Source organism: Montipora capricornis, chromosome 2, assembly GCF_036669925.1.
Source record: "Montipora capricornis isolate CH-2021 chromosome 2, ASM3666992v2, whole genome shotgun sequence".
Classification (NCBI taxonomy): domain Eukaryota; kingdom Metazoa; phylum Cnidaria; class Anthozoa; order Scleractinia; family Acroporidae; genus Montipora; species Montipora capricornis.
The window spans coordinates 64,726,668-64,752,459 of record NC_090884.1 but is presented as its reverse complement, the minus strand read 5'-3'; the positions used below and the strand labels follow the sequence as shown (position 1 = coordinate 64,752,459).

The 25,792-nt window shown below is 38.7% G+C and overlaps 4 protein-coding genes across 4 annotated transcripts in view; 1 reads left to right on the top strand and 3 right to left on the bottom strand.

Annotated features, from left to right (window-relative positions):
- LOC138031474 (TNF receptor-associated factor 2-like) overlaps nucleotides 1–25,792 on the bottom strand; it is a 527,459-nt gene that overhangs the window by 167,522 nt on the left and 334,145 nt on the right. The window lies entirely within an intron of this gene.
- On the bottom strand, nucleotides 1,883–5,615 carry LOC138031549 (uncharacterized). The gene is made up of 5 exons (XM_068879228.1): nucleotides 5,550–5,615; nucleotides 4,371–4,558; nucleotides 3,726–3,818; nucleotides 2,880–3,041; nucleotides 1,883–2,303 (listed from the first exon to the last, which is right to left on the bottom strand). Exons 1-5 carry the CDS (start codon nucleotides 5,566–5,568, stop codon nucleotides 2,130–2,132), a joined length of 636 nt encoding a protein of 211 aa, XP_068735329.1. The 5' UTR covers nucleotides 5,569–5,615; the 3' UTR covers nucleotides 1,883–2,129.
- LOC138037638 (uncharacterized) lies at nucleotides 8,757–15,561 on the top strand. The gene is made up of 6 exons (XM_068883541.1): nucleotides 8,757–8,812; nucleotides 9,331–9,466; nucleotides 10,757–10,920; nucleotides 11,860–11,916; nucleotides 12,039–12,236; nucleotides 12,406–15,561. The coding sequence occupies exons 2-6, from the start codon at nucleotides 9,460–9,462 to the stop codon at nucleotides 12,592–12,594; spliced, it is 615 nt and encodes a 204-aa protein (XP_068739642.1). The 5' UTR covers nucleotides 8,757–8,812; nucleotides 9,331–9,459; the 3' UTR covers nucleotides 12,595–15,561.
- On the bottom strand, nucleotides 13,036–25,772 carry LOC138031350 (uncharacterized). The gene is made up of 5 exons (XM_068879059.1): nucleotides 25,540–25,772; nucleotides 22,783–22,834; nucleotides 20,640–20,818; nucleotides 16,125–16,320; nucleotides 13,036–15,586 (listed from the first exon to the last, which is right to left on the bottom strand). The coding sequence occupies exons 1-5, from the start codon at nucleotides 25,660–25,662 to the stop codon at nucleotides 15,279–15,281; spliced, it is 858 nt and encodes a 285-aa protein (XP_068735160.1). The 5' UTR covers nucleotides 25,663–25,772; the 3' UTR covers nucleotides 13,036–15,278.

The following is a 25,792-nucleotide window of genomic DNA, read 5'->3' as shown; positions in this document are numbered from 1 at the left end:
TGGATACTAGAAAATAAGATGAGATACTTCGTGACACATATACAAAAGTAATATTTGGTGATGTCACGACGACCTAAGTGTTAACCAGCTTTCTGTTTAGGAAGAGAGTAACTGCTGGGTTAGGCTTTGATCTCTAGCGATGAGAACTAAGTGCCGACTCGAAATGGTTTGTTTTCATAAATTGTCCTGGTGACACCATATAAGACTTCAGTAAAATTGTTTGGTACCTTATGTACACAAAACTAATTATTTTGGAGTATCCATTCTAGTCACAACCTTATTATTATTCTCCACTATCATTTGTACATTGGGCCATTTTCGGTCTCAAGAGGTTGGTCGCGAACACACGAACTCTGCGTGCATGCGAAAGAGGTTTCACATTTTCCGAACGTTTGCTTACTCTCTCAAATTCAAATGCAAATAAAACCATGACCTTGTCAGTCAACCTTAAAAGAAGTCATAGCCGTCTACGAAGTGTACAGCTCGCGACAGGATGGGCAAAGCAGCAAAAGGTTCCTCTCCTCTCTCCTTTCTGTACGGCCCATGAGCACAGCTGCACCACAGCCAGATGAAATTAGCTCGGGGAGTGGACTTTCAGTGGGGGACGAAAACCGGAGTACCCGGTGAAAACGCTGGGTGTTGACCACTACGCCAGCCTAACTCCTTTATCGTGTTCATGCGTCAAAACTTGATAAAGAAAAATTATTTTGCTACTGCATAGAAAACATGACCAACTAGAGAGTTTTTTATGAACGACGAAATCTGTCCCGAAACCATTTTGAAAAGAATCTTGGTGGCGTAGAAACCACAATTATGCCCTGCAACCTTTTAAGTTTGTCCTATTTTAGTTCTTACAACCTTTTTTGTAAGATTTGTTTTGGTGTTTAATGCGCACTGTGCTGTATACAAATACGAAAAACGCTAAACCTTTGGTATTCTGGGGTCTTCTAATGTTATCAGGGGGATTATTTCAAAGGTGTTTGTGGACTAGGTTGTAGCTATGATAGGAGACAATGCAACCCGGCTTCTGATTGCCTCCAAGCTACGGCCTTCGCTATTTTTTTTTTTTTTTCGTTATTGTGATTTAGAGCACGAAAGCGAAATGGTTGAATCAAGCATAATAACAAAGCGTAAAATTTAACGTTGCGAGCGTAGTGGTATCGCAAGGAACAGTAAATCATGATCACTAAAGCTTGGTTTACAAGTAAGACGCAAGCATATGCTTCCGTCACATCGGTTTACACGTTAGTTTCTTGTGCTTATGCTTATTCTTGCGTCGCACGTGTAAACCAGGCTTAAGCCTCTACGCATGGGAGATTCTTTTCTCTTTATTTCTCCCCATTGTGTTTTCCTAGGAAACTTCGGTTCTCCTTTGTTTGTTGATTTCAGTTTACAATGTCCCAATAGGCCTTTTGCAACTAACGATCACATGGTACAAAATCCGCCATGCTGGAGGGCAAGCTCATTATTATTCCCCCATTGGGACATTAAAACAAAGGCAAGTCAAGCTTGACTGGTTCAGGTCTCTTTGTTTTAATGTCCCAGTGGGGGAATAATAATGAGCTTGCCCTCCAGCATGGCGGATTTTGTACCATGTGATCGCTAGTTGCAAAAGGCCTATTAGTACACCAGCGCGAGAAAGACTAGACGCTTAAATAAAGTTCCTTTCTGTTCTTTTCCTTTCCCATCAATACGATTTAATTTGATATGATTTAGTGATTACCAATAGAGCGCTTGACTAAATAAGATTAAGACTTTAGAAAGTGTGATACGGTTTCTTTGTGTTATACAGTTAGTGCGCAAAGAGAACCAAGCCTAAAAAAACAATCACCTTTCGCTGTCGACGTCGTAAAGGGTGAAAACAATCATTTTTTTCTTCGTGGTTAATTTCATTTTTATTACTTGAATTATGCATAAAATAAAAAAGGAAAAAATACATGAGATTTTTTTTTTTTTTTGCCTTTACAGGATGTTATCTTTCTTGCTCACTGACACAGTGAATATTATATCAATTATTATTACAAGAGTAGTCACAAAACCTTTTATCTTATAAACACTGAATAAAATGAGCATCAAGCTCTACGTTTCAAAACCATTGATGCAATGAACGGGAAGAAATGACTGCGTAATCAAGCGCTTGACGACTGTCGGTGAAACTCAACTTGAACTGGAAACAGCCAGTGAAGAAAGTTCTTCTGAACACCTAGTTCCCACTCGTCGTGTTGTTTTGGGGTCAAGGTCGGGCTGGGAGTGGGTTGTAGCGTAGTCAGTCGAAGAGTTACATTATATCCCTCACACATTTCCTGTAACAGCAGAAACAATAACATAAATTAAGACGTGGTTTCAGTTCCATTTGATGAATCGCAACTTGACTGATTTTGACAACTTTTCAACAACATGCCAAAACCATGCAACAGATTGGCTACAGAGCTCAGCGAGAAGGCAAGACTCTCATGTCAAATAAATAACAACGCAAGTTGTGAAAAAACTTAGGACAAGGGTCCTTGACTTTGTCTGTAGGACCTTGCAACTTTTTTCTTCTGACTAAAAATGTTTTCTCAGAAAACAAGCAGAAAAATGCATTACAAATTTAAAGCCAGGTGATGCTCAATCTTTTCAAATTGTGACAATGCAACTCTCTGCCTTCGCGTTATTACTATTTTCTTGATATTATGTATACCGTAATTCCTGACACCTAAAGCGTGATAAGTTGTAGAAGTTCCCACCATTATGCTTACTCGCTGTCTCAGATATATTTTCTTGTTTATTAATAATTTGATTAGAGAATAAGTCTACTCTGAAGTCAAACACAACTTTTTTTTTTTTTACACTAGTTCGTAATGACATGAAGCTTTCATTGAAACGTTTCTATAACTCACCAGCTGCTGAAAATAGCCAATGAAAATGTTGATATTAGTAATGATGTTTTGAAATTTTGTCACAAAGTTGTTCCCATTGTGGACCTCATAGCTCTTTATCTCTGTAAAGAAATCGTCGAAGGCGAAAAGCTCGTCTACTAACTTTTTGAGAAGGCTTGGTTCCTGACAAGATAGATGGAATGAAAGAAGAAGAATTAAATTAAAATAATTTGAATGCAAAGAGATATTATACTGAGTGTGATAATATGACTAATACCGGACTGGCAAACGGAAACACTCACAACACGGCTAGTTCCTTTGATTCCAAGAAATTCATTCAGTTTCGATTATTTGCTTTTTAAGGTCCAATGCATTTCAGTAAAATTTGAAATTATTTGCATTTTCTCGGAGACCAGTGAACTGTCACATAACAATATCAACACAGCATACATCAATCTTTATAGTTCTGGGTAACGCTATCCACAGGACAAATCACTATGCAGCGGATATTAAACACAAGCAAAACCAATTGAGTTATCCAGTGGATAGTGATTTATCCAATGGATGGCGCTATCCACCCTTGGAACAACCGGGGGCAGGAGTCAGATTTTTTTTAAACTTTTTCTTTTATCCGTGACATTCCATGGAAGTCCAGAACATCGACTGTGAAACGATACCCACATAATTGATACGTATAATTAAAACTAATTCCATGGCGCCTACACTCCCTATTCACCAAAGGACATTTGAGTTCATAATTTGAAGTGAATCATTCGTAAGTTTTTGCTTGTGGGGATTCACTTGTGTCTACGATAATTTGCCGCCAAATTGTGTCGTTAAACTTAAGTTAAGTGCTCGCTAACTTACCGGTATGGTATCCAGATGCCATCCGTACCGAGGCAATCCGGGAATTTGGTGGACATATTCATCATAGTGAACGTCTCCCAAACGGATTTGTGCCTGGGAATAAATTTATCAAGCAATGATTAGCAAGAAATTTGTGATACGATACGACGACATGTTTGCTGTTACATGAAAATGTTTTCAGAGAACACAACAACTAGTCTTCGAATTACTAGATCTTCGTAAGTCAAATTTCAAAAGGGGTCAGAAAATCAGTCGAAAAACTTGAACTATTTGGAAATTAATTTCCTTGACAAATATTCGGAAGAAGTGACAAGGAACGTGTAAAGTTAAAAGCTCTTTAAGCCTAGTTAATTAATATCTCACGTTAGTTTTAGTAAAGACGAGTAACCTATACAAAATTAATACACGAGATGCTACGGCTAATGTGAAGTATGACCAAGAGAGAAATCAATATCCTAGTTTTTCAATATCTTAACTATTTTGTTTTGTCAATAAACTGAGTATATCGAAGCTCTAAGGAAGACTGAGATCGATATCTAAATAACAACTTGTCAACAATGCTTTGAAAAGAGAAAAGCTTAAGTAGGGTTCTTAATACATTACCCGAACTTCAAATACTGAATAGAATTCGCATGTCCTACTTACAAAATCATTTTGAGTTTCTCCGACAACCCGTGAAAGCTCAAGTGATTTGTGCCATATCCATTCTTTCACATCTTTTACGGTGGCGGAACCCGCCATTGCACATGGCTTAATTGGAACAGTCATGGAAGGTCCAGGAAACACTACGACAGACAGACATCCCACGAAAAATGGGAACCAGGAAATTAAGGCTGTAAAAAGAAAGATCAGTCGCAATTATAGGCAACTGCTTATGGAAATACGTTGGTCCTTACACCATGCCCACACCCATCGAATTCATTTTGCGGTCTTAGAAATATTCAATTCTACTTTAGGAAACAACCAATAAAATCAAACACGGCCAAAATCCCTAAGTACCCTAAGCACGTTTACAAGTCGTAGACTGTCGTTTATATTGCTCAAACGATTCCGTTTACAAGTAAAAGTGCTTCATTTTCCCATATGATATTCTTTGCTTGAAAAAGGTAAAAAATAAAAAATAAAACAGGTTTATTCACAAAGCCACCAGTGAGTCACAAAATCACTATGCGAGTTATTTTTTTGAGAAATGACTAGCTTGCTAAGCTTTGGGATCAGTTGGACTTTAGAATTCGTGGTATCTCGTGCTGATATTTAGCAACTATTCACCGAAGTGGAGGTGGCTAGTGGCGGATGTTTACCGAGCGGCGAGGTAAATATCCACCACTAGCCAACGACACGGAGGTGAATAGTTGTTCTAGTATATACTAAGACAGTGAGATAATATACCACAAAAAGATGATTTTAATTCATTCATTCCTGCAAAGATTACAACATTTTCGGGCGCAAATCCCGCGCAAATTGCTCGGAAGTGACTAGCAAATGATATCCAGAGTTTGAGTAGCCAATCAGCGCGCGCGTTCAACGCTATCCACTGTTTTAGTATATACTAAATGTATATAAAACACAAATAACAAGCCAGTTAGCCAAAACTTAAACGGTATCAGTTCATGTGACGCACTACATACCATACAACAAGTACATTAAATCAATGGCACTCGGTGACACTGGATCAATCAAAAGAGTTTTCTCGTTCGCATTTTTAATCAATAAAGCGTAAATTTCGCCTAATTAAGTACGTTTGAAATAATAGTCTCACTGAGTTTTCAAGCACAACTGCTCACTTCAATCAGCTTAGTTAGGTAAAATTCCCTACAAACGTACCTGATGTTGTAGTTTTCATTTTCAGAGGACACTCCTTTGTTTTGCTGTTGTGATTCTCTTTTCTGCTTCTTTCTTTTAGATAGTTGTGATAGTGGTGACCATCCTTTACCGGGTTATATAGCTGGCCACGGTAAAGCAAGAAAGATGATTTTTCTGACTTTATTGTCATTTTTCTAAATATAATCAATTTTTCTCACAACTCCCCGGACTTTATTCCTTCCTTCCTCATTAGTTTAAACGGCAGTTTTAAAATAACGTCATAAAAAAGTGAGCCAACAGTAAATGGTTGAGACTACCTTATTTTTCCACCGGATTTAACTATGTGAATGACTTCGATATCCAAAGGAATCTACGAGAACTCGGAGGACTCGAAGTTGTGTCATCACTTTTGATCGTGATATTTTCGTAACCAATGAAATTTTCTCGAACGTATAACTAGGCGTTTTGTTTTGAAAAGGCCATCTAATGATTTTTATGAACTTTTTATGCCTCATTACGAATTGCAGAACATGAAAAAGTTCGTCCTTTTCCGTGATATAAATTTGCAAATAATAATGAGCTAAGCAGCAATTATGAAATTTGATACGATATAAATGAAAACTGACACTGCGACGCGTGAAATTTACTTTTGACTTTCCGTCAGTTTCAACCTCATCTCCTAAACTCGTTAACAGATCGGTCTCGTTCCTTCCCATTTGTTTATTATTATTTGTAACTTATTTAGGCTTAATTGTTTGTCAGTTTTAAGTTACCAATGAAAGTACATTATGGCGGCGGATTTTAGTTTATATTCTTAGAACATGACTTTCACTTCCACCGGATGCAAATAAACCAAGAACTTGTTCAGTTGTGTCACGGTGGATATTCTGCTTACTGAGCAGCAGTATTATTAACCAGCCGACTCGACTACCGAATTGATCATCAAACTGAAATTACCACAAATAATTCCTAGCTTCATTGATGATAGTATTGTTGCATCACGTTGGGGCTCCTTGAAGTCACTTACGTTTTTGGTTTACCCATTGTTTTAATTTAACGTTCATTTAACGCTTAGATGAAACGTTTCAGTCGTAGGTAATCTGATAGATGTAAGTAGTTACTAGCCCCTAATTCTTCAGTTTAAAGTAATTTGATATCTTGGTATCGTATTTCTTCAAGAGCCATAATGAGACTATGATGGCTCTTGATTTCTTGTGTTTCTGTTTTCTTGTTTTTGTGTTTAATGCTTACTTTGGGAAATACTACGACACGAACAGATAACTTTTGGCCACACTTCATTTATAAAATTTTGAAACCAAGGCGCCGTTCGAGTATTTTGATTTTTAAAAAGCCAGAAAGTACATATCTTCGGAAAGAAATACGTTCTTTGCAAATTTGGCAATCGCCTCTTACAACCTCTGACGCAAACTCAGTAGACGACATAGAGACATCTATTTGACATTATTGACATTTTAGAGGTCATCTTTCAATGATTGGCTTTTTTGCTGTTGACATAATGGCCGTTTTAATACTTGAGACACATAATTCGTCTTGGACGAACTTGGGAAAACATTTTTTCCGCGTCTGTTAGATTCGTTTAGTATAAAGACGGGCACAAGACGCATTATGCGTCTGGACGAAGAATCTATTTTAGTGCGTCTTCGAAGACACACTAAACTGGAAAGCTCGTCCAGACGCATTATGCGTCTAGTGCCCGTCTTTATACTACACGAATTTAACAGACGCAGAAAAAATGTTTGCCCAAGTACGTCCCAGACGAATCATGCGTCTCATACAGTTCGTCCCGTGTTTACACTAGACCGATAACATGAGAGACGCATAATTCGTCTGGACGGATTATGCGTCTCTAATATAAAAACGGCCAATTAGAACCTTTTTTGTAACACTGAGTTCAGTTAAAAGTCCACTGATAATTCGGCAACTATATTTGACATTGCGAAACACTTCATGTTACTTAACGATAATTGTAGTAGTAAAAATTATTTTTCTTCTTCTTCTCCTTATTCTTTTTCTTGTTATTATTTTATTATTATCTCATCATTTGTTTATACACGCGAGCCTCGAATTGTAGCATTATTCCGAAAATACACGTGATCGTAGGCACAAATTCAGAGAGTATAAGTTTCTCATGGAAGCGTTTAAGTTTGTTCTCTAAGGCAACTGAAACACCTTTTGTGGTGTCATTCATCTCACGCAAGCAAGAAAAGCCACATTGAAGATATTTACTTTTCGATGTTGACACGGAGATACTCGGAAAAAATCCGAGTGCTCCATTGCAGGAGTCGAGCCTACGACCTTCCGATTACTAGTTCGGATGCTCTACCACTGAGCTAGCTATAGGGGAGGATCGTTATAATCCGAGTGCTCCTTTCCAGGAGTCGAACCCACGATCTTCCGATTACTAGTTCGGATGCTCTACCACTGAGTTATAAGACACTCGAAGGTGCTAGAACTCGGGGACACTCGGAAAAAATCCGAGTGCTCCGTTGCAAAAGTCGAATGAACGACATTCCGATCACTTGAACGAATGCTCTACCACTAAGCTAATGAAAAAGACTCGTAAGAGTCAGGCCATGAAGCTAAGTCTGATCTGACAATTCCCCCCCCCCCCCCCATATTGCTAGGATCTAGATAGGCTAAACGGGGCATATTCCAGATTGAAATGAAAGAGATGTTTCTTTATTAATATCCATTTAATTCCACATGTCACCTACTGTAACAAAAGCTTTCATGTATCAGGTATTTGAACATTGTAACTCAAAATGTCAGGATCAGTGTGCTTATTTACACATCTTTTAAATATATATATTTTTTCACATCCAGGAACTGACAACTCGATTTGGAAGTATGAAAGTTTCACTAGTTGCCTTATGTAGTCCAAAAATGTCAGGAATTACGAACTTAAAAAAATCTTTTTCCTGAATTCGATGCAGACATTTCGAAACTATGTTCACTGCTTGAGTGCGTTTTTAATAAATGCAATGAGAGGCGTAAAATATTCAGAAAAATTGACGGGTGCAAGTTAACAATACTAGGCGGGAATAAAAATGAGCGCTCAATGTTTGATCGCAGGGTAAAACAGCGTTCTCCTCATTGTGACATCTTTGTTCACAAGTTTCTGCTTGAACTTGCTACATTGTGACATCGCGGACTGTGTAAAAGGAATTAACGGTATCCTTTTGTTTAAGATTGAATAGAGACGTTATCATCATATACTGTCATGGGTGATGAATCGTTTTAAGAGCCAATCCGCTTAATTAAGAGTAAGTTCTCAACAAAAAACCCATTTTATATTAAATACGTACGCCCCAGAAATGTAAACGGGATAGCTGCCTTTAAACCTAACTGTGGTAAACGTATTTACTTCCTTGAATATAAACTACTAAACACTGTAAAATCAAGTCTCAGTTTCTCTTGATCTCCCAAGTTTGTCATTTGCACATCCATACATTTGCATATTGAAGAATCCCTCTGATATTGAGACAAGGTATAAAGGGCAATCCCTTCATATACTGATCACTTCTTAAGACGGGCAATGTCAGAATACAAGCCCCACAGGAAGAAATCTCAAGATGATATAAGCCCTAGGGCTTTTTGGGGAATTTGATCGCCGGTATTCGCTTTCTTCCTAACTTTTCCTTGACTTCGTATAAATCTTATTGAGCCTACAATTCATGATGAGTTTATTTTCCTAAGCAAACGGATCCTTTACATCAAACAACCAATATTTGCATGCCTTTCTTTCTCATTGCTATTTTTTCTACTTTCATTTTCTAAACAGTGAGGATGATTTCATCTATTCATTATTAGCAAGTGTGCTTTTATATAAAGGCAAGCCACCGACCGTGAAACAAATTCATTCAGAAACCTACCGACGCGCTTCATAAGACAACGTTCAAAAACGTACAACATGTCAGGTAATGTTGCTAATTATCACTGCACTTGATTGACCTTATTAGCGATGTAATAGTATACATGGGAAATATTCTCCTTTCTTATTGGCTATGGGAAGTACAGTTTTCAGGTAACACAGTACACAACAAAGGTAATTCAGTGCAAAAAGGGGCAACAAACCAAGCATTCTGATTGGCAATGATGCACAAGAAACCCAGAGATGGCCAGTCAAACACAAGCCATGGATGGCGCTATTTTCCCTTAATTACGTGATACGCGTGCGTTGCTTCTGCTTAATGACGACATGCAGGCTTTCTGGATATTTTTTTCATGTCTGTTATTAACAAGTAATAGCTTTGTTCCTCTTTGTTACTCCTGCTCATTTATTCCAAATTGCACTCGAAATCATGTGATTTACCTGTACAAATACAACTATACCACTACTAATACTACTACTAGTCATGGTTTTGTTAATGATGATGATGACATTTCGTGAATTTTTGAGAGCTTTTTCATCATGACGTGATGATTAAAGTGCTACTATGATCAAAAAATCACTTTCTTTTCTTCAGATTAGTGTGATTGCTTATCACCTAACTGGCAAAGGTTTGAGCTTTGATTTTTGTCCAAAGGCTGTACTTTGAGTTTGAGCCTTTTGGATTTTACGGTCCGCCATTACTCACGTTCAAGACTGACCGGCTGGACCTCAGAGGGTTGGATCTAGGGAACGTGACGTCATTTATTCACAAGAATAAAATTTCAGCTGGTAAACGGAGCTTATTATACATGCAAAACATGAGTTTAAAAGTCTGAAAGCCCGAAACTCCCGTGTAGCATATTAATTCAACCTCCGACACATGCATTGCATTCGTAAACTGTTGGAATTTTGACGTCATTTTCTCCTCGATCCAGCTCGCCTAAGATTTTAAAGTTGGTAATGGTAGACCACTAAATAGGAAAATTCCAGTTAAAATAGACAGGTCTCTTTTCGAAATCAAGGCTTATAACTTGGGTCACTTAATGTTTAGTTAACACGGTTTTGAAATCCAAAGAACAATAAAAATTGATGTTTTGATCAGAGCAGCACTTTAAATGGGCTCATTTGTCAGTATTCTTCTCCAAGAAGTACCAAACGTATGCAGATGTCGTAATAGTTTTCATCATCATCATCAGCATCATCGTCAACGACAACAACACATTACATTGACCAAGATGTATATTCAATCCGCAAATAATTAATTCCTTCCTTCCTTCCTTACTTGTTTGATTGATTGACTGATTGATTGATTGATTGATTGATTGATTCGTTGCAGAGCATAAAACACTCAAGGCATTCGCCACTATTGTTTTAATTTCAATTTTACTGCATTCGCGTGTTGGCGCTGTGATTGGAAACGGGCTCCTATCACCAGTTCAGGTTGTTAACGACTGGTGTGCAAATCTGACAAAGCACCTCAACACAACTCTGGAAAAATTTGTAAGTAAAGATCGTTCATGTTTATCACAACTAAGGCCGCAGAGTGTTTCATTCTTTCTAGATTAAAAGAACCATCTTGTCCTCGCTAGCTCTACGACTTGATCATGATGAGTAGATTTGATTTGATCGAAGGGCCATTTGCACTAAGAGGTCATGTGACATAGTTTTCATGAAAATGAAAGCTATATGATTTTGCCTTCGAAAAACGAGTAGTGGGTCATATCTTAAACATAATAATAGTGATGTGGTTTTTTAAACCCGTACCATTTTCTTAAAATGAGTAAGTTCCTCGCTGGTCACGTGACCGAAATGTGATTTTTAAAATTATGAATTACTTCTTTCTGAACACAAGCTTTGCACTTAAACTTCAAGGAGGATGTTGAAAAAATTATGTGCTAACGTTTACAGCACATCTGAGCGTAACTATTAAACGTTTAACAAGATATAAGCAAAAAGTAGTTTTAGCCGCCATATTGGAGGGCAAGAGTATGCCCTCCAACATGGCGGCCAATACAAATCATACTGCTTTGTTGAAAAATCAAAGTGCCATAAAATATCTTCCTTAAATGCATTTCCTCTCAAATTTCGGGTGTAAGCTAATTTTTATGTGCTCTGTCAATTTGTTGCATCAGCAAGATTCCAACTCATTGTTTAAACGAAGCAATGGTCACGTGACCTCTTAGTGCAAGTGGATTATTAATGTCCCCAGTTAGTCCTGTGCCACTATTGCAGTTGTCACTAAATAAAGTTCATTAAATTAACTAATCTCAATTAACTTTGAATCTGCGTTGTCCGAGTAACTGAGTGATGGATTGGTTAATCGAATGATTGACTGACTGATTGCTTAATTGTTTCGGATTGATTGATAGATTGTTGGGTTCATTATTGTTCAGAGAATAATGGTTGGTTAATGCACTCATTTATTCTTTTAATTTACAGGAAAACATTACCTTTAATAGCTCAATGGCAAATTTCAATATATCCTCTAGTGTCACGGTGAGTTTTTCAAATTAGAAAACCGCTTAACTTTAAATTAGTTAGTTAAGTATTGTAGCAAAAGTGGAGTGGGGTAAGCAGGTGTCAAACTTTTATGGGCCATGAATTTACTTTTCCAACAGTTGCATCAAAGAATAACATTTGACCTGAGTCATATAAAAGTCTACTCTTTGCTGTTTGGTGAAATCCCAAGCTTCATGACAAGCCCGCAGTCTACTATGTGTCTACAAGAAGGAGTCCGTCTTACGGGAAGACTGTCATCTGGTATGGAAATAGCGGTAAGTGTTGCAGTAACTCTCAGTCAGCCCATTGCTGCACAAGAACGTTAAGCCAGCTGTGTAGCACTGGATGACATAATTAACTACCAGAGGGTAATTTGTATTTTTGATGTATGTTTTATGTATGAAGAGAGACGTCCCTTTCACTAAATTAAATTTGAAATTGAATTTCCTTTCAAATTAATGACACTTTTCTTTTTTTCCATGTCAGGAGAGTTTACTGAATGGTACATCTTCAATGCTTCCAGCCCGGCCTGTTCACGGTGGAACTGGAACCCAAACTCGTTACCGAGACATCCGCCGTGAAATTGCAATACTCAAAAGTCAAATGAGGAATCTGGCAATCATTATTGGAACTTATTTCTTTGACTTCAACTTAATGGACTCGGCAATGGTCTGACTAATCTAAGAGTCTCCAATACAAATCAAAACAGCTCCATATTGAACCGAATACGATACAATAAAGAAACGTGCATTGCGTTTATATTCAAACCAGTAAAGTAAAAGACAATACTATTTGAAATTGGTTAACCAAAATTTTTAAAATGTGTACAAAGGTTATACAAAAGCATGTACAAAAGTTGTGAAATGAAAACATATTTAATACAGCTTATCAAAGGATTAAAAAGAGTTGATTTAAGAATTTGAAGTTTTATAAGCCTGTGCTTGTCCATGTTCTTATTGAGTATTTGCTTTGATATTTGTTCAAGAAAATGCCATCCCCTCTCTTAGACGGACTACGACAATCCAGCACCATTTGATAGTAGCTAAGGGCGTGCTTTCCTACATGTCGGCATCTAACTCAACTTTTCCTCTTCTACTCAGAAAATGCACAACGTTCTGCAAAAATAATTGGTTCATACGTTTAAGCTATCAGTAAGTACATCGGGAAGGTGTTTACGTACTCAAGAACCTAGAGTACTATTCTCAGACACTGATGATTTCCGTTCTCGATACAGGCAAGGCTAGCTAATAACGAACGGATTGTTAATTACTTTTCGTGGACTTTGATGTTAAAAAAATTAATCCATACTTAAATTATTATTCCCTAAAACACTAATTTCTCTATCCCAAACTCCCGGCTAATCCAATCGGGTAACGTAGTCATTCAACGATATCTTGGTAAGGGAAGTTGGGGGTGGGAAAATTCGGAAGCGTACTTCCGTAAAAGACATTCGTGTTAAGGGCAATCGTATGGCATTTGGCCATGAAGCGTAGGGCCAATTTTCTCACACTGTCGCAAACTTGGACTTAAAAATTGAAATTTACGTGTCTTTTTACTACCATGAAAACATAATACCAAAATTGGATCAATAATATGCATCAAAAGATAATATCAGAAACCCATAAGGGTTGAAACGTGTAACGGCCCCTTGTGTGCTGGGAAAAAAAGCTTCTGAATATTCATGAAGGGGGTACTTTCTAAAGAAACTGTGGTGCTGCGTCGGTGGGGAAGTAGTATACAAAAAGTTGGCTTTATCAACGGAGTTGATAATGTAAATTGGCCACCGTACAGAGATTCGCCAAATTTCTGAATATTCAGTTTGCTAAGTACCTTATTTGGAACAACAAGAGCGAGGGGTTTCCAAATATGGTACTTAGCACTGAAACATTCAACCAATCAGTTCGCACATGAATATTCGGAAGCTGTGAACGCGAGTTACACGTTTCAGCCCTTATGGGTTTCTGATAATATCGAATTGCTCTTTATTGGGAGATGTTCCCTGCTATCGTTGTTTCAATTAACTTATTATATACTCAACGAAAAATAATATCGCGTTTCTAACTGGTCAACGACGAATGCATACACAGATTATAGACTGCAATGGAGGCTATGGAGTGCAATAAGGAAGTTGCTATGGAAACACAGCGATGGTGTTATTTTGTTTGGTATATAATAATAAACATCGTATGAACTTACTCATGCATTTTGCGATGGGCACAAGTGATGTTTTGAAATTCTCAAATTTGAGAACTTTCAAAACATCACTTGTGCCCATAAATCACGAAATGCACTAACGTTCATACGATTTTCACATGACGTCACGGCGGCCATGTTGGTGTTCCAAAACAAAGGAACGACGGCCATGATGGTGTACCAAACTTGAACTCTATTTTTAAGCAACTACTTGCTTTTGTTTCAGTAATCCAATATGGCTGCTGGTCACGTGAGTGAAAACGCTCTATACATGTGGCTCAGAATTGACCCTTGCTTTCAAGTTAGGAACGGAGGTATTATGGCGCGAGGAAAGAAAACTAGTTCAAGTCAAGTGGAACGTTCAAAGCCACAAAAAAGAAAATATCTGAAAGATCTTGTTGGCTTTTTGAAATAGATGCTTGAAAGAGTTTCGCAAGTTTATTTCACATACTCATGAAAAACTCGCCGGAAAATCTTGCATCAAAAGTTCAAATTTAGCGGGCCGTACACCGAGATGTACTGTAAAAATATGGCCCGCTACATTAGCCAGTCATAGCACGCGTACTATCTGACAGTTGCAATAACAATCCAAAACAATCGAAAAAATGATGTTTGGAGGTTATTTTGTTAGAATCCTTTTCCTTTTTAAGACACTTGCTTGTCAGCTGTTTCAGCTTGCTAACGAGAATCCTGTAACTGTAAGTGGAAAACCCCATTCACGTCTCAAAAACCTCGGACCCTAAGAGCAATCTGGACTTGGGATCGCGAAAAAACTGGAAACACCGTCTGCGCAAAAGCGGCGGAAGTGAGCTTTGAGGACGACAAAAAAAAAACACACGACGTTTTGTGTACAATTTTAACACCAGTGCCGCGGAATTAGGTCTGCCACGTCGTAGTTTAAACATGGTTTGCCACATAGGATCACGGATGAGATCCGCGTAGGTCTAAAACAAAGTGCCATCTCAATCCCAGACAGGACCAAATCATTTAACCACGATGACCACGCCCAGTGCCCTTCCCGGTTAACATTGCGATCGAAGATCCAAACTCATTTGCAAGCGGCTCTTTTCATCTTCGTTTGTAAGTTCCTCCAAAATCCAGGATCTTTTTCATTTCGCTGTTCCTTCTCAGTGCCGACCGAGCTCCTGAACATTTACACGGATCTCCTATCGTCTGAGGTCCTTTCTTGAAGGGAAAACTTTGTCAGGGTCTTGTAAATCACCAACTTCACATCTTATGTCAATACGATTAGCCCTTACATCATCTGTAAAGTCTCCATCAATGACAACATTAAAGCGGTCCACAGAAGACGCGATTGACGTACGATGAATAGAACTAAGTGGACAACTTTCAGGCCTCGTTGAAGAGATAATAGCACCATCAGTCTCGGGCAACTTTCTGTGAGAAAAATTGTCATTTTCGATGAAGGAGTTATTTGTATGGTACCTTACAAAGCCATGGCGACTTTTAACACCTGTAATGTATACACGAAAAAAGACAACAAAGAACCAGGACTAAATATTAAGCAAATAAGCGGAGAAACGGCGAGGAGGAATTCTACAAGGGTGGGAACAGGAAGAAAACTAATGAAAGGCAAGCATTATTTATTGTTACGTATAAAAAAGTAAGAAATACGAACCCAGCAACCTTTTTGACTTTCGAGATTTCAAATAAACTCTAAGACGCGAGCACTAAGGTAAATTCGTACTGTGGCCAAAAGAAAGAATTTGTTCGGTTGAAACCTTTTCAACTTGTTTACGTCACAGGTCATGAATGAAATGACATGACACATGTACAATAGTGTCAGTGCCTCGCAACCAGCTGAAAGACCCTCTGTTAGAACGAACAAAGCGGCGAGTCAAGTCAAACGTCTTTAAGAACCATTTTCATGAAGGGAGGCCTGACTGGGCACAGAATGCTTGAACACAGATTTGAATCCTTCATGTGATTTGAATCCTTCATAGTGTCATTTTGTGCCTTTCTAAATGTGGATACATCGTACACAGGCTTACCAGCTACAATTCCTTGACAGCTTCTTATACGTGGACCAGAGGCTGTCATTGGGCGACCAAGTGTCTTCAGGCTGCCTTTCAGTAATTGTGAGTGGTGCAGTCTGTTTCTTGCTTTGTTTTCACGCTGAACCTGCTTTTTAACTTTTTCCACGTCTGCTATGGTTCGCTGCTTCAAGTCATGACTTGGGTCAACAACCTGTGGGGTCACAGAAAATCAATGAGTAGGGTGCCTACTATTGTTATTGCGCATAGGTTCTGCGCATCTCGAGATTCTCGGATTCCCTATGGGTGGTGCTTGTTAATACTGGGATACTTTTGCGCGGCTATCCCCAATTTTCTTTTTGAATTTCAAAACACTTGTTAAGATCTGCTTACCTTGCATACTCAGTAAACCGTGCAAAAATACCTTTGAATTAGTAGACACCGACCTTAACCAAGCGGCGTTTTTGAGCCACGGACGGCAGCCGGAGGGGAGTAAGTAGTTTTCCTGAACTTGTCTTCACACAACCACAGTTATATTGCTAAGTATCTTTTCTCTATTAGAGACGATAAGTTTACAACTATGGGAGACACTACTATCTTGTTTTTCCTAAAGTTCACTTCCGGTTGCCGTGCTTAAGCTCCTAATGTCACAGACAACAATGCACGAAAACGGTAGAAGAGCAGATGAGTCTGATAAGTATTTTGTTTTACAAATAAAACAGCAAAAAATGCTCCACACACACGCTTTCTTGTTACACAATCACAACGCTTCGGCTACGTACTACAGCACACAAGCGTGGAAAATCACGGCGCATGAACCGATCTTGACAACACCGCTGACCAATACTGGCACACAAGCGCTCCTGTTGTTAAAGGCCCATTTTCACTCTAGACGCAACGCGATCGTTTGTTATTGTTTTGAATTTCGAATAGCGCATTCCGATTGGCCTACTATTTTTGTTGAAAAAAAGAAACATGACCATTAACCTGATAGTCGTGTGGTCTACCGGGTGGATTTTAACTAGTGAAACCGCTAAAATTACCTTTTATCTTTATGGAGTCGACTGATTTGGACATTGGAGAATCACCGAAGAAGCGGAATTCTTACGATTCGGCTATTCAGCAAGAGGAATAGAAGAATTCTGAAGCTTACGAGCTAGGTGACATTGTTTCAATGCTGAAATGCATGACTTACTTTTCCTTTGTCAGTTTCGAATTGTTTAGAAACCTGGGACGCAGAAGTAAAATGCCCTTGTAAAAGTGCTTGTGCTCAAAAGAGTGGTAGAGTCTTTGTGGAGCGGCAAGCAAAATCTGTTCGCGGCGGCAATCCCTCATGTTGTTCGATACTATTCGACTTCATGTAGAAATACTTTAAACAAACACAGACATAAAATACTACGATAAAATTATGAAATGATAAATAGAGAACGCATTCAACACAGGACCTGAAACATTTATCGACGTATAGCTTTTGACGAAGAAGATTCTGAAAGAAGAGGGTAGTTTCTAAAGAAACTGTGGTGCTGCGTCGGTGGGGAAGTAGTATACAAAAATTTGGTAATATCAACGGAGTTGATAATGTAAATTGGCCACCGTACAGAGATTCTGAAAGCTTTCAGAATCTCTGTACGGTGGCCAATTTACATTATCAACTCCGTTGATATTACCAAATTTTTGTATAAGATTCTGAAAGGCTTTCTGAGATTTTTCGAATTTTTCATGTATGGCGCGCGATGCATTCAGGGTCAAAATGGGCCTGTAACCTCTCTACCCACTACCCACTACCACTAACACTGCTACAGTCTACTACATGTCCTCAATTCCTTTTTTAGAGAGAGAGATCCTTAAACGCTTGGTATGAGTTGTCAATAAAAGAGTCCGAAATCCCAATTCGCCTCCTTCCTCGTGAGCGTTTGCCTTCCAATTCTCCCCTCAATGACTAGTCTGAATATACTGCTGTGTCGAATATTATATGCAGCCCATTTCGTTTTACTCCTGTACAAAGACTTCACAACCTTTCTTTCCTCATCAACCTGCTCGGACGTCTTTACTACCGATTCTGTCCGTCCACTTTAGTTACAAGATACGGCTGCAGCACCACTTCTCAAATGCTTTTATTTTGTTGATATCAGCCTTCTTTAATGTCCACGCCTCACAAGCGTACAACAGCACATTCCATACAAGTGTCTTCACTAACCGTTTCTCCAAAGAAAGGCCTAAATTCTTCGTGAAGAGTTCTCTCCTTTCCGCGAATGCAATCTTTGCCAGTCCAATTCTTACACTTGGGTTCAATTCCCACCCTGGTCAGAGTTTTTCTCTGTCCTTCTGTGGGCCCATTTCCATCAGTAGGGCTAACGCTCACATGGTTCATATGGGATTGAAATCTAGCACTTCACATTACACTCTATTCAGTTAACTCTGTTTAAAATATAAGTGCTACACGGCCAGCGTTTGTATAAACGTAACCTTTCCTTGTACTTGTCCAATTCTTACACAAATCTCCTTCGAGCATCTTCCATCCTCACAAAGCAAGCCTCCCAAATACTTAAATTTTGGCACGTGTTCTAGATCTTTCCCATTAACAAAAATGTGTATGTTGGCCACAACTTTACATCACACCTAACATTACATTTACACTAGACTACCCGCAGTCCCTTCTGGGTTAGTCGAACCGCCCGCTTTGGTCACGCAAGCGAGCCGAGGAGGGAATGGTGATAGAGCGAGATATTATTCTACGAGGGCGCGCTGGATATGAAGTGATACCCAACGAGACGCGTAGCAAGCCCGAGTAGAATAAATGTTTCACTAAAAACTCCAGGATCAACAACTCTTCCATGTATTGTCGACTAAACCATCCATTTCTGCCTCGGTTCTCAGAGCTGCAAAAACATTTTCAGCTCGCTTTATTGCTGACGCGTTCCTTGACCATTTCAGGTACAGCAGGTATATTAACTGTTATTAAATTCTCAACCTGGGATAATGCAATTCTCGTACTCTGATTGGTTCACGCAATCTCGGTTATCAGCTCATATACCTTGGTTTGACCTTATATGGTAAATGGTTGATCTAAGTGTTGCCAAGCTAAAAGTTTTTTCGCCGGAAAGCGAAATTTCTCTCTGAAGAAAGCAGAAAAAAAAGTATTTTCTGGACAGCTGGGTTAAATTCCGACGTTTAGAAGTACGCGAAAAGGTAAGAAATGTTTTTGTGACGAGCCTGCGTCTGTCTGACCACAAGGTGTTACACGACATCGCATCGGTTCTCATCAAGTTTTTTTGATTTCGCTCGGATTTGCTCGCTTTTTTCGCTCGTATTTCGTACTTTCTAAACTTTTGGAGTTTAAAGGAATTTAATAAAACAATTATTCCATTCGCGCTTGTTGGCTATGAGACATGTTATACCCAACTCAGCGCTACGGGCCTAGTTGGCTATTTACCATCTCATATCCAACGTGCGCTCATGGAATAATTGTTAAATAGCCTGTGTCCGGCGAACCAATGAAAATGCTGGAAATCTGATATCCGTAGTTCTTTTTTTAATAAATATATACATATACATATCATACATTTAACTGCATCCTAAGGAGCATCTTAAAAGTATTTAGATAATGACCATAAACCATGGACCACGAGTCACAACCCTTGCAAGTAAAGGCTATTCTTGTGTACCCCACACTCTTTGAAAAGGGCCGAGGAACGTTAGTCGGGGATGTTGTGGCCAGGCCTTGTTCACCTCCCTAATTGACTGTCGACTACATAACACGCAGAATAGTCAAATGTCAATTGAATGAAACACGAAATCTTGACGGCCGAGCGTCAGTTTTGGATGCTCAGCAGAATGCATTACAGTAGGTCTGTTCTTTCACTTTTTAACTTCTCTATGCCATTGACAATGAGACAGTTAACACACCTATAAACAAGCTGGAATGTTTAACTGGGGCATAAGAATCCCACCAGAATAAAGGTACAGTAGACCACTTGGCTTAACATTACAAGTTATGAAGTTGAGGTAGCGATCAGTTGGCATCTTTTGAACCAGTGACCTGAGGAGTCCATGTCTAAAATGCTTGAGTCGTTATTTTTTTTCTCTTAAACCCAGCTGTGTTCCTCATCTAAAACATACAATAGAGTGACGAAGGGAATTGGAAATGAAGATAGACTAGGAGCAGTGTGTATGGACGTAAGGGGGCAATGGGAGGGAAAATGTACTCAGTATGTTCCTTTTGCCCTTGAACCAGCTCATCTCACCTCTTGTTGATCTGTATGAGTTGCTCACTATTACAAGAATTCAATTATATTTTTTACTCCTAGTATGTCAATTAAGCGTATCTGTATCTTGTATATATTTTACTCCTTTGTATATTTTTAGTTTTAAGGGCCACATGTTAGAAAACTGTTTAAGGTTAACTTGTGTTACCCTCATTAAATGAAGTACTGTATTGTATATTGTATTCTGCCTGTCAAAGCTGACAAGAGAGGAATTCCCTGGGAGCTTACAGTGAGCACAGCATAATTATACCTGTAGCTACAGACATACCGATATTGGTCCTTTGATATGTTTTCCTGAACCTTGTTTGAAAGGTGATGTGACGTAAAAATTTCCTTTTGAGACTTGCACTCGGTTGGGTGGTGTTTTTGTCCTTGAGAAAGTTCCACGTGTGACATATCTAGTCAGTTGCGGAGGCTTTCTTTCACTCTCAGCAAATAATGAGGTTTCTGGCCAGAAATAAATCAATCAATCAAGATCGAACCAAGCATCTGAAAATTGTTACTATGATGATTTTGGATCCCTTAACTTACGGGGTTCGTTCACAACAAATAATACCCCATTGGTACAGTGCTAATGCTGTATAACATACAACATGGATTACTTAAATTACAATTGTCACAAATACTGTAATTACTTGCCTTACTTACAATACTGACATTACCAGCCAATATAAATTAAGAAACAAAAAACAGCAAACAAGAGAACACTATAGGCATCAACTTGATTCGACTTGAGAAAGTTTCTGAGGCTAGATAGGGGTTTCATTAAGTTTTAAAGTAGAAGGGACCTTGTCATAGAGTGAGCGGGCACCCATATATATGGTCTGGCTTTCTCAGCGTAGACGGGTGCTAGTACCCAGGTCCTGGCTTCTAGTAAATGTGGATGTAGGCAGATTTGAAATATTAGTGAGTAGAGAGACACTTATACAGTACATGTATCTCCTAGTACAATGAAAGTAAAATATGAACACACTGCCTCCATAATTATTTATCTCTGCATGAAAGTAAAATTAACGACAGTTAAAGGATAGGATGTAAAGGACTTCATTTTGCCCAATCAAGTTTTTTTTGGATGCCATTTCAATTTCCACAATTACTTGACTAAACTGTACAAACTCATCCATTTTCCCTCACTGACTACCACACCACACAGAGAACCTAGCTAGCAACAGACTGTAGTGCATGTAGAATTGAACCTTTCGTTTTGGTGTGTCTGGTCTCAAGCCCAAAGCTGATGTCATTTGACGGCTACAAGTTTCTTGGACAATGGCATGTATCATTTCAGCTGAGCCCTTACATGGTAGTGAGGTTCCACGGTATGCTCCCCCAAAATTTTGGCTTCAAACTGTTGTACTGTACATACCTGGTGCATTTCAGGGGTACATGTAAACAAAGCCCCTCTTTTTCAGCTTACACTCAGATATGTAACACAACTCAAATGCCAGTTATTTTCCACCAGTAGCCGTTTTGCACCCAAGAGTGTCAAACATTTACTCAAATTTTCGGCTCAATTTACCAAAAGAAACGTTGATGAATATTTTTTGGTTACAATTAATTTTGGTCTTGTGGAGACCTCACATTAATTTGTTATCATTGAACTTTAGTTGACAGCAGAATATTTCATTGTAGGTGGCAAAATCGGCGCCTGCCGGCTCATTTTGACTGGACTGTCTAAGCCAATTCTAGTGGGAGGTTTGGAGTGAGTTGTTCAACATGGCAGCCAGTTACAATCATATTGTAATAAAACTAATTATTAAATATAGTTAAATGAAATTTAACATAGTTAATGACTACGAACTAGTCTGGTCAGTAGTGTTTTGCAGGCGGTAGTTAGCGTCTTGGCCGTCTCTACGTTAGCATTTGTTGAGCGTTTTGGTGCGTTCTGCAGCGTTTGATATAGTTGCATAGTTTACAACCGGGAGCTAGTCAGATCAGTAGCGTTTTTGCAGGCGTTTGTTAGCGTTTGCTGCGTTCTGTAGCGTTTGCAGCAGTCTTAAGGTTGTGGGAGCCCTGGGCCTGACATTGTCCAGCGGTATTCCTGGTTAGTGCATGCATTGTTGTCCCATGTGTTTGCAGCGTGTTTGTTGCTCTGTTGGCGTGGCGTTGTTAGTCAAATTAGTAGTTTAGTGTTTCTCATCGTTCCCTCCCTATCCCCCCCCCCCAATCCTTTTTATTCTTTTTTATATTTTATTTAATTTTTTTTTTCTTTTCTTTCCACTGAGCTATCTGGCTCAAGTGTGACGGGTGCCTGAGGGGGGGCCTGGTGCCAGGACTCGTGGCTTGGTTGCGGGTTAGGCAGGCCAGTCGGGTGTTCTAGTGCCTTGGGGATGTGACTGCGGTTGCAGCCCCTGGGCTTCTTGGGCACCTACCCTCCACTGGCGACTTGAGCGTTAATTATTGTTACATCTTACCAAGGCTGAGTTCAGCAAAGCGCGTATCTATACTTAAGTGCTTCCCAGGTTGCTGGAAAAAAAAAAGAATTGGAGATGAGCATTATTTGAGTGATCAACATTGACCCTCTTGCATTATGGGTGAACATCATGGGTGAACATTTTATTGTTGAACATGCATTCAAGCAAGAAGTATTGTCCACCATGGGACATTTATTGCACTCATTCAATGAATAAAAAATTTAAAAATAATAATAATAATAATAATAATAATAACAACATCATGGGCGAACATTTTTTATTTATAAAATGGTAGATTTCCAGACCTCGTGGTTTTAACTGGAAATAATGAATATAACGTAAAGACTCGCAGATAAGCCGCACTCGCAGATAAGCCGCACCCCGAGTTCAGCAACTCAAATTTTGGAAAAAAAGTTTTTCATGAAAAAAAAATCGAAAGAAATCCAAAGTCGAGACCATGAAGTGTTCTGTCTTCATCCAAGGCAAACTCGCCAACAATGGATCAAAAAATACTTTAAAGTCTTACCCGTAATTTTAGCTCTTTAGTAGAATAAACATCATGTCCACCACTTATGACATATGATTGATATTATTCTGGTATTTGTTCACAGGTGTTTCTCCATTCAAGGCAGTTTTTCCAAAGAATTTTGCGCGTAAATTTGTTGTTTTCTTGCATGCACTGTGCGAAGCTGTGTAACCAGGCATAATATCGGACGATGGAAGACTGGACACCGAAATTCACTGCACCTTTCCCAAATGGTCTCGCAGATAAGCCGCACCTACGATTTTGATCGCAAATTTTTGTAAAAAAGGTGCGGCTTATCTGCGAGTCTTTACGGTAAATATGTTATAGATATATAGGTGTACTATACATTTTAAGAGTTTAGCAGCAGTCTTGCGGCTCTTGCTATAAAAGAGTTTGCATGTCTTTGGGTTCCAGATGTTGGTATGACTACTGGACCAGGTTTTGGATCGTACAATGTAGATTGTAACTATGACTTATATACTTGGCTTTGAGAAGAATACTTGATTGGGATGATTGATGTCTTCTATTGTTCTTTCCAATTCACGGTTTGTTGCTTCCTTTTGTCTCTGCTCCAACGCTGGGAGAGATGTTCTTGATATGCCTATTACTGTATTTACCCGTGTATAAGTCAATCCCATGTATAAGTCGACCCCCCATTTTTGATGGCAAAAAACGCAATTTCTTAAATTTCTTTGTTAAATGTTCATGGGACACTAATTTTGTATTCTTCGATTTCTGGAAATGTGGATACACAAAAAAATCAGGGCTTCAAGCGCTTAATAGTTTTGTTGTTCAGCAGCTGTTGTATATGCGAGCATTTTGTCCTTGAGTTTCAGAAAAGTTCTCAGAAAATCGAACATGTAAACCTCAAACTCACCTGTTTCGTTGTTCAAGGATAAAGCTAGGGCTTTAGAGGATAAGCACAATACAACATCACAGAAGCAGGAGTCAATCTTTGAAAATAACTTGCGAACGATGCGAAAATGTGCAAGGTTTAATTGGTCCTTGACTTATAATTTCTCAAATGACAAACAAAACAAAACTCATAAACCAAACAATACGAAGTTTGCAAAAGCATTTAAATCTGCCAGGTTTGTATGAAGAATAAAAAACAATCATTACCAACCAGCATATTCACGCAACACGAGTGACGATGCTTGCACACAAACACGAGGTATTGCGTCAGGTTACTAAGCCGTTGAACGATCATGTTTTATTCGAAGAAACAGAAATGCCTTTTTAGAGCTTTCCGCCTTTGGAAAGCGAAAATTTCCAGTGTCTATTTCATATTTGTGCTTGTGAGTATCTTCAACGTTTAGAGTTGGACAAAACCTTTTTCATTTCAACTGGAATTGCTTACATTCGTTTTGGAGTCTTTTGTCATTCATTTTGAAGTCTTTTACGTCGGCTTTTGTCCACTGCGTTCGTTATGCAAAAGACAACATTATTATGTTAATTTTGAATAAATTACTTAGCTGGAACTTGCCTCAAAATCTCTGACCCGTGTATAAGTCGAGGGCGATTTTTGGAGCTTCTTTTCAGGCCATAAAAGGTCGACTTATACACGGGTAAATACGGTATATCCAGACACCTGCTTTGTATGGACTGTAAGTCGTCTGCCAGATACTGTGGCAGACCACCCCAGACTTGTGACCCATATTCAAGGAGTGGACGGATTTTGGGAAAATAAACTGTAGTGCCAATCTCCGCAGGCAACCTTGCTTTCCTACATTCATGTAGAATATATTGACGATTCTAAATGGATAACATCGCAACTCAATGTTTCATAAATGGAAGACCATTCAGGTAGAATGGTAACTACTTACCTCATGGTGAGGCTACAAAGCTTTTCAGGTACTGTCACACTACGATCGATTCAGAGATACTGTAAATTGCAATAAAGTGGTGTTTTAAAGCTCTAAAAAACAAACTATTACAGATGTTTAGCTTTTTTATAGCCACCTATTCTGCTCTTAGTGCGAATTATAGGGGTCAACTTGAGAGTATTAAGTTTACGTTTATTAACATGAAGTCGATATAAATAACATAAAAAAATATAGGCAAGTCAAACAACTACGTATCAAATATACAAGCAATAATATTACTAAATCTAAAATTATAAATTAAAATGATCCAAAAATAAAGAAAGAAAGTAGGAATTGTCAATAACTTGTCGAAACACAACGATCTTCACTACTGAAAATATATAAGGGCCCCATCTTTTGAATTACCTGATGATTGGTGCCACTAGTACTTGGTGGCCTTACATCAAAATTATCATCCCTGTCCTCGTTTTCCAGGTTGCACGTCGCTGAGCCGTTATTGGTAGTGCCAAATGAACTCGATGTGTACATTGCATACTTTCACAAACTGTTTATCTCGCAAAAAACACCGATTATGGTATAAGACCTATATTTCCTGCTTTTCACGTTGAACGTCCAGAAAAGTTTACAGTCCACCATCTCCCGCCACGCAAGGATTTAT